The 12,763-nt window shown below is 44.4% G+C and overlaps 1 protein-coding gene across 1 annotated transcript in view; it reads left to right on the top strand.

The window, feature by feature from the left end:
- Positions 1 to 12,763, top strand: part of CEP135 (centrosomal protein 135) — a 107,418-nt gene that overhangs the window by 59,059 nt on the left and 35,596 nt on the right. Inside the window, exons 14-15 of the mRNA XM_074951371.1 lie at positions 8,167 to 8,244; positions 8,383 to 8,534. Of these exons, the coding sequence (XP_074807472.1) occupies positions 8,167 to 8,244; positions 8,383 to 8,534 (230 nt within the window). The remainder of the gene's footprint in view (positions 1 to 8,166; positions 8,245 to 8,382; positions 8,535 to 12,763) is intronic.

Below are 12,763 nucleotides of genomic sequence, written 5' to 3'. Positions count from 1 at the left end.
AGGGTAAGGCAAGGGGATTTCAGGGTGCTGCCAAAGGTGGAACCCCTAATTTATTAAGTGGGGGTCTTCTGAGGTGCAGTATGGGTGGAGTTGAAGGTGAATTCAACATGGGGCACGAATGCCAACCAGTCATCCTGGTGGTAATTTAGGAAACAGCCTAGGTACTGCTCGAGGACTTGATTGACTCTCTCTGCCTGACTGTTGGTACTAGGGTAGTAAACGGTTGAGGTACAAGGTTGAATAGTCAGGAGGCACAGAAATTTCCATCAAAAGCAGGCAATAAATTGTGACCCCCAGTCAGATACTATGCTTGTGGGCAACCCATGAAGGTGAAAGGTATTGTCTTCAAACAGATGGGCTATTTTGTGGGCAGTGGGGAGGCTGTGACACAGTATAAAATGTGCCATCTTTGTCAGGAGATCAGCGACCACTAGAATCCTTGGGAGGGCGGATGTTCCATGATGAAGTCCATCAACACAATGGCCCAAGACTGAGGCGGAATGGAAAAGGGTTGAAGAGTAGTTTCACATGGGATTTTGGTCTGGGCACAGAGGTTACAGGACCAGATATAAGTTGCTGTTGAAGTGTGCAGGGCCAGCCACCAGAAACTCCTTGAGGGCTTGGGTGTTGAATTGACCAAAGTGACCTGCCAGAAGAGGATCATGACTGATTTGTAGAACTTGCAGCCTGGGTGAACCATTGGGTATGTAGATGTGCCCCTTATGATACAGAAAGGCAATCTGGGTGGTAGCATTGTCCAGGGCTTCGTGGATCTGAATTGTGAAGGGATTGTTAGGCAGCAGAGAACTCATGGAGGGTAGCAGATTATGGACAGTGGTACTCAAAATGAAATTTGACGGTTTGAGGATCATGGATGGAACCTCTTGGTCAAGTTCACGGTACTCCCCCTTCTGGGATAATACACCTTTCTTCGCATTCCTGGTTCTATGACGGTAGGTCACCATGCCGTCAAACCAAATAAAGAAGAGGGACCAGTGGGCCTGTTACTGTTTTAGGTGCCAAGCCTTCTTCAGGAATTCCAGGTTCTTGTGATCAGTGAGGACTTGGATTGGGAACCTGACATTCTCCAGGAGATGCCGCCATTTCTTGAAGGCTGCTTTGTTGGCCAGTAGCTTTTTATCAAGGATGTCATTGTTTTGTGGCACTGGTGTGAGCTTGCGCAAGTAAAAGGCTAAAGGGTGAAGCGGACCATCAGAGGCTGCCATTTGGGAGAGGACTGTCCCAGTGCAAAGTTGGAGGCATCTGCTTCTACTGTAAATAGCCAGTACAGTTTCAGCCATTCAGGTGCAGTGGAGGTCACTGAAGATAACCATCACGGCCTGAATGATAGGATTCACCTAGCCCAGGAGGGGGCTGGACTATTCCAATGGAGAGGGAGGTCCAGGCCACGGCTTTCCCAGTAATGTTGATACCTACTCAGGCCTGGTCTGTGAGGCGCATTGGGTGCATAGCAAGAGGAGGAGCTGGCATTATTTAGGAAATCTCAAAACTGACCACAGTCATCATTAAACTTGTCTGGAAGTGGGACCTTTGGCTCTTGGGAGGCTGGAGCCAGGGTGGATCCTGGGCTTGTAGGGCTGTTTTCTGCAGGGTGAAAACTTGTGCTTGCATTGGCCCATCCACCAATTCCACCAGGGAAAAATTGGCCTGAGTGGGGTCTATGTCAGTGAGGTGGGCCTCATCTATGTATTGGGCTGTTCAAACTGTAACCGACTGGGGTCTGGGCAGTCAGGACTAATGATTGAAATAAGAGTCCAGCCTATCAGTTAGAGCTTGGTCCAGGGGAGCAGAGTCCAGGAACAAGCTGAGGGTCAGAGGGACAGAAGCCGAATGCCAGAGCTGAAGGTGGAGCCGAGGATCAGTACCAGAGAGACAGAAGCTAAATGTCAGAGCCAGAGGGTAAACTAGACACGTAAGCCAGAAGTGAAGTAGAGGATCGAAGTCGGAAGCTGGAGGGGAACAGGAGCAGGTTCAGAAACAAGGCTGGAGCAGGACAGGAACTGGGAAGAAGCAGGGCCTGGAACCAGGCTGGACCAAGGTTTGGAAGCAGAAGCAGGGTAAGCACAGCTGCAGGCATGGTACATGTTGATACTCCTGGGGGCATTCTGAACCAAAAAATTAAAAATGCTGCGCATAATATTTTAAAATTCTGCAAACTTCTGCAAATCTTATTTGTCAAATAAATGTGGAGCCTCCAGCATGGCATTAGGGAGCACAGGCCACTGGCTTCACAGAGGTGCGAGATCACTGTGCAGCTCCACCCCGCCACCTCTCTCCCACCCCCCGGGACATGGACTCAGCAGAAAGGCTGCACCCAGCCCTGACAGTGCAAGGATTGGGCCTGCTCCAGAAAAATCCCAGGGCCCTGCCCCTCCTTGCCAGGTGCACCAGGTATGGGCAGGCAGGCTTATCAAGGCAGGATCCAAGTGTGGAGAGGCTTAGTATGGGGGGATGCAGGTATGGGTTGAGAGGATTCTGAGTGGGGCAGTCTGGGTTCAGGCAGCTCAGTGGGAGATCTGGATGCACAGGGGCTTGTTGGAGGGTTCTGGGTGCAACAGTAAGGGACTCTGCAGAGGGTCACCAGGAATCCAGATATGCCCCTACCTGTATGACTGGCTGGTGCGAGGGAAATCCCCTTCAGCACATGACAGATTCACTTCAGAAGATATCCCACCCTGGGGCTCAGAGTCAACAGGTAAAAATAGACACTGACCTCAACCCAGGGCACTGTTAAATTAAAAGTCAGCATGAACAAACCTCCCTCAAAAGAGGTTTCAGACTATGATAAACTTCATCAATCAACTCTGGTCCCACCCCAGCACTCAGGAGTGAGTTCCTGCCTCAAACTATGGAGGCACATGTCAGTGTGCATGTAAGTCATCCAGCATGCCAGACTTTATCTGAGGGTGAATGAGATCTGCATATCTGCCAAACAGACACAGGAAGAGGTACGTGTTTGTAGTCCCTCTGGAAGTCTTTCTTCTTTAAACTGGCAGACAGATCCAACCCAGGTATACAGCAGAAAGTCCTTTTCACAAACACCACCAACAAAGACTCTTGTCTTGAATGCCTTTATTCTAGGGTGGGAAATTGTCACAACCTTCTCCTTCCTAAACATACACCTTGTTCAAAACCGGTGTTTCTGGATTACTAGTAATCCCTCTAAGCTTCCTATCAGAACACTTTCCTGTGAATATTGGGCAATTCTGGCTGCTTTGCCTAACTCTGTTTCAAGGACCCTGCAGATCTCTTCAGACACCCACTGATTTACTATGCCTGGGACTTTGAGTTTGAAAAACCGGTATACTTTTATTTAACTAGAGTAACCATATCATAAACAGCAGCCGCTTTCAGTATCCCTTCTACTTCTGCCTTTTAAAAGGAAAGCCTAATTTTATGAGAGCCCAGTAGTGCTTCTCTTCCTGATCACAATATAGTTCTCTGACCCCCTGTATGATTCTGTTCCCCATCTTCTCAGAGCTAACCAACAACCCTTCAAATTCAAAACTCCCAAAGTTCCAAACAAACAAACAGACCAGGTGGTGTTTCCATCCAAAAGTCCAAGCCTCTGTACACCCAGCACCATATGTTATTTTGGTGTTCATCCAACAACATACCCCACAGTACAATTTCACTTAGCATCAGTTATCCTATAACAACATGTCATATCATATATACCAGTTCAAGTTAACATAATCCCTTCTCAACTGGAGACACATATATCAATAGAAGGTACAGGAGAGATAGTAGTCTCTTGAGACCACCCTCCTCTTAAACATTCTGGAGCTCAGGGTTGTGCTGATATGGCTTTCCTACCCCTAATTGAGTACCTGATGATTCATGTAGTCACAGATGATACCACAGTGATGCACTGCCTCAGCTGGCATGGGGGAGCTAGATCTCCTCTCACCTCAACCCCTTTAGATTCATAGGTTATGTCTACCCTACAAAGTAGGGGTGTAATTTCCCCTGCTTGTGTACACATACTCACACTAGCTTGATAACAGCAGTGTAGTTACAGCATTACTGGTAGTGACTGGAAAGGCATGGCTGAGTCACGCTGAGTACAAACCCACCCAAAACCAGTAGGTAAGTACTTGGAATGGCTCATCTATGCCTTCACTACCGCTACCCATGCTAGTGTGGCTACGCTGCTATATATACTCATGCTACCTTGATGAGAGCTAGTGCAGTTATGTGTACACAAGCAGGGGACTCAAACCCCTAGCTCGTAGTGTAGACGTAGCCATAAATTTGAAGGCCAGAAGGGACCACTGTGATAGTTTAGGCTGACCTTCATAACACAGGCCATAGAACTTCCCTGAACTAATACCTGTTTGAACTAGAGCATATCCTTTAGAAAAACATCTAGTCCTGATTTAAAAATTGCCATTGATAGAGAATCCACCACAAGCTGGGGTTACATTGTTCCAATGATTAATTACCCTCACTGTTAAAAATTTGCACCTTATCTCTAGTCTGAATTTTTCTAGCTTCATAGAAACATAGAATATCAGGGTTGGAAGGGACCTCAGGAGGTCATCTAGTCCAACCCCCTGTTCAAAGCAGGACCAATTCCTAATTAAATCATCCCAGCCAGGGCTTTGTCAAGCCTGACCTTAAAAACTTCTAAGGAAGGAGATTCCACCACCTCCCTAGGTAACACATTCCAGTGCTTCACCACCCTCCTAGTGAAAAAGTTTTTCCTAATATCCAGTCTAAACCTCGCCCACTGCAACTTGAGACCATTGTTCCTTGTTCTGCCATCTGCTACCACTGAGAACAGTCTAGATCCATCCTCTTTGGAACCCCTTTCAGGTAGTTGAAAGCAGCTATCAAATCCCGCCTCATTCTTCTCTTCCGCAGACTAAACAATCCCTCAGCCTCTCCTCATAAGTCATGTGTTCCAGTCCCCTAATCATTTTTGTTGCCCTCTGCTGGACGTTTTCCAATTTTTCCACATCCTTCTTGTAGTGTGGGGCCCAAAACTGGACACGGTACTCCAGATGAGGCCTCACCAATGTCGAATAGAGGGGAACGATCACGTCCCTCGATGTGCTGGCAATGCCCCTACTTATACATCCCAAAATGCCATTGGCCTTCTTGGCAACAAGGGCACACTGTTGACTTATATCCAGCTTCTCGTCCACTGTAACCCCTTGGTCCTTTTCTGCAGAACTGCTGCCGAGCCATTCGGTCCCTAGTCTGTAGCGGTGCATGGGATTCTTCCGTCCTAAGTGCAGGACTCTGCACTTGTCCTTGTTGAACCTCATCAGATTTCTTTTGGCCCAATCCCTAATTTGTCTAGGTCCCTCTGTATCCTATCCTTACCTTCCAGCGTATTTACGTCTCCTCCCAGTTTAGTGTAATCTGCAAACTTGCTGAGGGTGCAATCCACACCATCCTCCAGATCATTAATGAAGATTTTGAACAAAACCGGCCCCAGGACCGACCCTTGGGGCACTCCACTTGATACCAGCTGCCAACTAGACATGGAGCCATTGATCACTACCCGTTGAGCCTGACAGTCTAGCCAGCTTTCTATCCACCTTATCGTCCATTCATCCAGCCAGTACTTCTTTAACTTACTGGCAAGAATACTGTGGGAGACCATGTCAAAAGCTTTGCTAAAGTCAAGGAACAACACGTCCACTGCTGTCCCCTCATCCACAGAGACACTTATCTTGTCCTAGAAGGCAATTAGATTAGTCAGGCACGACTTGCCCTTGGTGAATCCATGCTGACTGTTCCTGATCACTTTCCTCTCCTCTAAGTGCTTCAGAATTGATTCCTTGAGGACCTGCTCCATGACTTTTCCAGGGATTGAGGTGAGGCTGACTGGCCTGTACTTCCCAGGATCCTCCTCCTTCCCTTTTTTAAAGATGGGCACTACATTAGACTTTTTCCAGTCATCCAGGACTTCCCCTGATAGCCATGAGTTTTCAAAGATAATGGCCAATGGCTCTGCAATCACATCTGCCAACTCCTTTAGCACTCTCGGATGCAGCACATCCGGCCCCATGGACTTGTGCTTGTCCAACTTTTCTAAATAGTCCCAAACCACTTCTTTCTTCACAGAGGGCTGGTCACCTCCTCCCCATGCTGTGCTGCCCAGTGCAGCAGTCTGGGAGCTGATCTTGTTCGTGAAGACAGAAGCAAAAAAAGCATTGAGTACATTAGCTTTTTCCACATCCTCTGTCACTAGGTTGCCTCCCTCATTCAGCAAGGGGCCCACACTTTCCTTGACTTTCTTCTTGTTGCTAACATACCTGAAGAAACCCTTCTTGTTACTCTTAACATCTCTTGCTAGCTGCAACTCCAAGTGTGATTTGGCCTTCCTGATTTCACTCCTGCCTGCCCGAGCAATATATTTATATTCTTCCCTGGTCTTTTGTCCAATCTTCCATTTCTTGTAAGCTTTTTTGTGTTTAAGATCAGCAATGATTTCACTGTTAAGCCACGCTGGTCGCCTGCCATATTTACTATTCTTTCTACACATCGGGATGGTTTGTCCCTGTAACCTCAATAAGGATTCTTTAAAATACAGCCAGCTCTCCTGGACTCCTTTCCCCCTCATGTTATTTTCCCAGGGGATCCTGCCCATCAGTTCCCTGAGGTTGTCAAAATCTGCTTTTCTGAAGTCCAGGGTCCGTATTCTGCTGCTCTCCTTTCTTCCCTGTGTCAGGATCCTGAACTCGACCATCTCATGGTCACTGCCTCCCAGGTTCTCATAAACGTTTGCTTCCTCTACTAATTCTTCCTGGTTTGTGAGGAGCAGGTCAAGAAGAGCTCTGCCCCTAGTTGGTTCCTCCAGCACTTGCACCAGGAAATTGTCCCCTACACTTTCCAAAAACTTCTTGGATTGTGCACCGCTGTATTGCTCTCCCAGCAGATATCAGGGTGATTGAAATCTCGCATGAGAACCAGGGCCTGCAATCTAGTAACTTCCGTTAGTTGCCGGAAGAAAGCCTTGTCCACCTCATCCCCCTGATCCGGTGGTCTATAGCAGACTCCCACCACGACATCACCCTGATTGCTCACGCTTCTAAACTTAATCCAGAGACACTCAGGTTTTTCGGCAGTTTCATACCGGAGCTCTGAGCAGTCATACTGCTCTCTTACATACAATGCAACTCCCCCACCTTTTCTGCCCTGTCTGTCCTTCCTGAACAGTTTATACAACTTCCAGCTGTTGGATCATGTTATACCTTTGTCTGCTAGACTGAAGAGTCCATTATCAAATATTTGTTCCCCATGTAGGTACTTATAGACTGTGACAAAGTCTCTCTCCTTTATCTTCTTTGAGCTCCTTGAATCTCTTTGCTTAACAATCACTGTAAGGCATGTTTTCCAATTCTTTAGTCCCAAGTGGCTTCCCCAAAATGGGAAAGCAGCAGCAGCAAGGGATGGAAGGAGTCTGGTTTGGGTATACCATTTATACAAAGCAAGTCTGTGAAGAAGGGGAAATCAGACCAGAGCCACTGCTCTCTTGATAAAGAGAAACGTACGAACCATTATCCACGGGTTTCTCAGGAAGTGCACAAGCTTGTCTAATGACATCACAATACTCATATATAGAAATCAGAAGGTAGATAAAGGTGCTTTAACAGCAAATAATGGTGCAATGCTGAAACGGGGAAAGATCAGTTTGATTTGTAAGCAGACCTTAAGCTTCAAGCTTCCAAGGTTGTGTTAGTAACAAATGAAAACAGATTTTAAAAATTACTTTAAACCTTGACAATGCCTTTTAGAAAATAGCTTATAATTCTGATGTCTTACCTTACCATATCTGGCATTGCTTTGGTTTTGTAATCTCTCTATAGCAGCCCACCAGAGACTATTTCATAAGGGAAAAGGAAATTTACTTTTTCTGTTAAATTCTTCCAATGGTTGAATCATACAGAGATTTAAAGACATCTCACAAAATCATGAGAAACATTGTATTGTACCTACGTTGTTGTTTGTTCAGGTCTTGAAGCTCTGGAGTTCGTTGTGTGCTTTGCATCCAATCATGTACATATGAAGATAAGGCTTTTTTTCTTTTAGAACTTTATATTATGCAAAGAGCATTGTCATCTTAAGTCATACTCCAGTCTAAAAAATTACTTACTGTTACAAGTAATTCTGTATTTCTTTCCATGTCAGGTCCAGCAGGAGGCAACTGCCTTTGAGAAATCAAAGATGGAGCGTAACATCACAGAACTGGAAAACACGATTTGTGGGGTAAGTAACATGTTAGTGAGTAAACTTCTAACAGAAGTTCTTTCTCACCCAAGTGGCTTTTTAAAACCCTTATATTTTCTTTTAAGTAAAATCATTCCACTGTAATTCCACAACTTCTTTGTTTTTTTTTAATTGCAGTTTGAAACACAACAGTTTGAACTGAAGGGTACAATCTCTGTACTGAAAGAAAGAATAAACTCTCTGGAAGATGAATTAAAATCAAAGTCTTATAAACTTGCCCAGACATCTGATAACTCTTCACAATTTAAAGCTGAGTTATGTTCACTTCAGTAAGTTTAGCTTAAAATTTTGTGTCCAGTTATAGCAGTTAACATACAATTTTGTCATAGGTTAACATGACAGAGATAGATAACTCATGGTAACACTTTCATAAAATGTTTTTCAAATATCCTGGTATTGTTTGTCTTGCACTGACAAGAAAACGCTAGTAGGAAAAGGTGCTCTAGATTCTCTTGGGCTACCAGTGTAGTTGTATAGTGAGCAAATATAATAATATTTTTAAAGCGCCAATTGCAAATGAAAGATAATCTTATTGCCAACACGAAAAGACACAAACTCCTGAAGCTGTGAAAATCTTTGTACAGAGTCAATCACTTGTTATACTAAGTTGGAGTAAAGAAAATACCAAAACTGAAAAGTTCACTAAGTTTTATAGTGAAGGTTGCTAGGTGCAATTTGAGAAGAAATGCTACTAAACGCATTTGTTAAGTTTAAAAAAAAAAGTTTTAAAATTTCTATAATGGGGTAATTTCCCCCATCTACGTGTGTTACTCCGCCTGTACTTTGGAGTTCCAATCTCAAGTCTATAAACAAGGCAGTAGTCAGGGTTGATCTCTTAAAATTTTCCTGCCCTCAGAATTATTTCATTTTTTCCCAACAACCGTGTTCCGTAGGTATGATCATGGAGGAAAATGAAGTTTCTAACAGATGCTGCACATGCATTTCCTTAGGGTGGAGATGAAAGCCCTCACAGACTGGAACATTGGGCCTGGATTATGCCACTTTCAGACTGGTGTAACTCTTTAGGTTTCACTGAAATCTAATTTTATGTATGCAGTTTTGACAAATTTGGCCTTACTTACTAATCCCACAGAGAGCCAGTCTATATTGACAAATGACTAGGCTTATTGTTCTAAAAATTTCCCTCATGTCAATGTTTTGACTACACTCATACTCCCACTATAGGTACTACTGATTTAGCTGGAGTATAAGATAAGTCAATACTCTGATAACTGCCTGGGGCCCTGTTTGCAGTAGTGCTTTCAATGTTGCTACCATTGGAGCAGAGCCCAGACAAGCTGAGGCAGCTGGGATGTTGTTGACCATTGGGAGAGCAGCACTAGACCTGTAAGAAGTGGGGTTTTTTACCCACGAAAACTTATGCCCAAATAAATCTGTTAGTCTTTAAGGTGCCACTGGACTCCTTGTTGTTTTTGTGGATACAGAATAACACAGCTACCCCTCTGATACTAGAGCTGTGGCCATCTGGAGCTCAGGAGCAGAGTCTTCTCATGTCCCCTCACGCTATCCTTAAGCCTATTGAGGCTAGCAGGAGCATGGTGAGCTATTTAGGCTTGTCTGGGATGGGAGCTCCCTTTGAGTGTCTGGAGGTTGTGTTGGAATAACAGGAGGGCTTAGAGGTTGTGGGGGGTAGACAAAGTGTTAATGTGGGACCATGAGGGGAATAGGAGTATATCAGCGGGCACAGAAGGAGACTACTGGGGAGCTGGAGCTTGTTTTGAGTAGAATTGTGGAACTGGGATATTTTCTTGGGAGGAGGGGCCTGGGGTAAGTTAAATGTTGCAAAGGGGGATATTTTGTGGAAGAGGAAAATGTGGTGTGTTGGGCAATGGTCTTTGTGGGAGTAGTCGGGGCATGTGGGAGGGAATGAAGATGTTATGTGGAAGGCAGGGCAGTTGGGATATTTGGAGGAGGATCCAGAAGATGGAATGGGAGTCGGAGAGCCATAGACAGCTGAAGCTCAGGAATAGACTCTTTGGGGCCTGTTATAGCTTATGTTTATTTAAATATTACTTTTGAATCCCACACCTTGTGCTGAATTAGGCTTTTTTTTCTCAGTATGTTAAACTTTCTACTTTATTATGTGTGCAGAAAAATTGCAAGTTACAAAAACATCTTTGTTTTCTTAAATCTTTTCTTAAATGATGAAAATATTAATGATGTAAAATGTTCTCAACCTACTTATAAAGCGCTCATTTTCTCATCCCAAAGTCAAAGCGAGGCCTCAGACTTATTTTAGACTGCCAAATCTCAAAAAGTACATAAGAAAGATAAAGTTTCATATGTTTACCCTATCTTTTGTTATCCATTCCCAAACTCAACTATTGGTTCACTGCCCCTGGGTTAAAGGGTGCCTATTTCCACATGGTCATTCATCAGAGTCACCAAATGTCCTTAAGGTTTGTAGTAGCAAGTGGGCGTTATCAGTTTATGCTCCGTTCTTTTGGTCTATTATCAGCCCCCTGAGTCTTCACAAAGTGCAGTCGGTAGGGGGGGCACATCACAGGAAGACAAAAATCCAGGTCTGTCCATATCTGGATGATTGGTTGGTCTTAGGTCAGACAGCAAGTGAAGGAAGCCATCAAGAAGATCTGATCCCTATTTTGTTTGTTTGGCCTGATGATCAACAAAGACAAATCAGTTCTTCTCCATGTACAGAGAATTGAATTTATAAGAGTTCTTCTTGACTTGACATCAGGAAGAGCTTATTTGTCTCAGGCCAAATTTCAAGCAATATTCAATATTTGCAAAGAATTAAAGTTATATCTTTGTACAATAGAAAGGAACTGCCTGAAACTTCTAGGTCACATGGCAGCTTGCGTATAATACATGCGCTATTCACCTCAGAGTCCTGCAGAAGTTGTTGAAGTGTGTCTCTCATCATCTACTCAAAATGCAGACTCAACTGTTCCTGCAACTATTTTGTCTTGCCTGGACTGGTGAATGGACCCTGCCAGTGTATGTAGTGGAGTTCCATTTGCTCCAATTCTGCCTTGTGTGACCTTAGTCACAGATGCTTCATTCCTCAGTTGGGGAGCACATCTAGGGAGCTTTCAGACACATGGTCTGTAGACTGATCAGGACCTCTTTCTACAGATCAACGTCAGGTAGCTCTGAGTTATTTGTCTGGCCTGTCAAGTGTTCCTGCCCATATTGCAGGCTGTTCTATACAAGTGCTCACATACAACATTGTTGCAATGGTTTACCTCAACAAACAGGGAAATCCCTTTGGCAAGAAATACTGAAGCTCTGTCCCTTTGCATCGAGAACAAGATTACCCTCAAAGCATCTCGTCTTCCTGGATCTCAGAACTTTCCAGCAAACCATCTCAGCAGGTCATTCAGCGGAGATCATGAATGGTCCCTCAGACCCAATTTAGCAAAGTCAATTTTTTTGGTATACCAGAAATGGACCTGTTCAACACTTGACTGAACAGGAAGAGTCACTAGTTTTATTCAAGGACAAGTCTCAGCCCAGGGTCCATTTTGGACACCTTTGTGGTCTCCTAGAAGGGAAAACTTATTTACGCTTTCCCCAATCCCTATGCTGCTGAGAGTCCTGGGCCAACTCAGACAAGATCATGCTGTTCTAATTTTGATCACGGTAGCCTGGCTTTTTCAGCACTGGTTCTCGGACACGTTGAACCTGTCCATTTGAGATCCCATTACCATTCCCCGGATTCTGGACATAATTTCACAGGGCCAGGCTCTGTATCCCAACTCTCTTAGCCTCCTGTGGAGTCAATAATGGAGCACCCAAGCAATGAGGTGTATTTTATCTGTTCTGCTGCAGTGGAGAGCATTTGTCTGAACAGCAGAAAGCCTTCCACCTGATACACTTATCTCATGGAATAAAAGAGGTTTTTTGTGTGTTCCCAGCAGAAAGATACCTCTCCATCACTGGCTCCTATTCAGTGTATGCTGGATTACCTTCTTCACTTACAGGAAAAAAAGTGTCTCAGTCAGTTCCCTCAGGGTTTGTCTGACTGTTATCTCTGCATTTCACTCTTCTACAGATGGGAGATCTGTTCTCCAGCCCTGTGACTATTAGGTTTTTGAAGGGTTTGAACAGGCTTTTCCCACCTGTTAGAGACCCAGCTCTTTAGCACCTGGGATCTAAATTTGGTTCTCTCCGTTTTAATGGAACCCTCTTTCAAACCTATAGCTACATGTTCATTGTCTCATCTCTCGATGAAGGTGGCATTCCTGGTAGCTATTACTTCAACCGGAAGAGTTGCAGAACTTCAGGCTGACCCTCGTTATACGGTATCTTACTAGGACAAAGTTAGTTTGTATCCACATCCCAAATTTCTCACTAAAGTGGTTTCAGATGTTTATTTGAATCAGACTATAATACTTGCCAACTATTTTTTCTGAAACCTCACACAAAAATAAGAAAAATCTCTATACTTTGGACATTCGCAGAGCTTTGGCTTTCTACCTGGATGGGACTAAAGAGTTTAGGACATCTCTTCAGT

The sequence above is a fragment of the Natator depressus genome, chromosome 4 (genome assembly GCF_965152275.1).
Source record: "Natator depressus isolate rNatDep1 chromosome 4, rNatDep2.hap1, whole genome shotgun sequence".
Classification (NCBI taxonomy): Eukaryota; Metazoa; Chordata; order Testudines; family Cheloniidae; genus Natator; species Natator depressus.
This window is presented reverse-complemented; position numbering and strand designations above follow the sequence as displayed.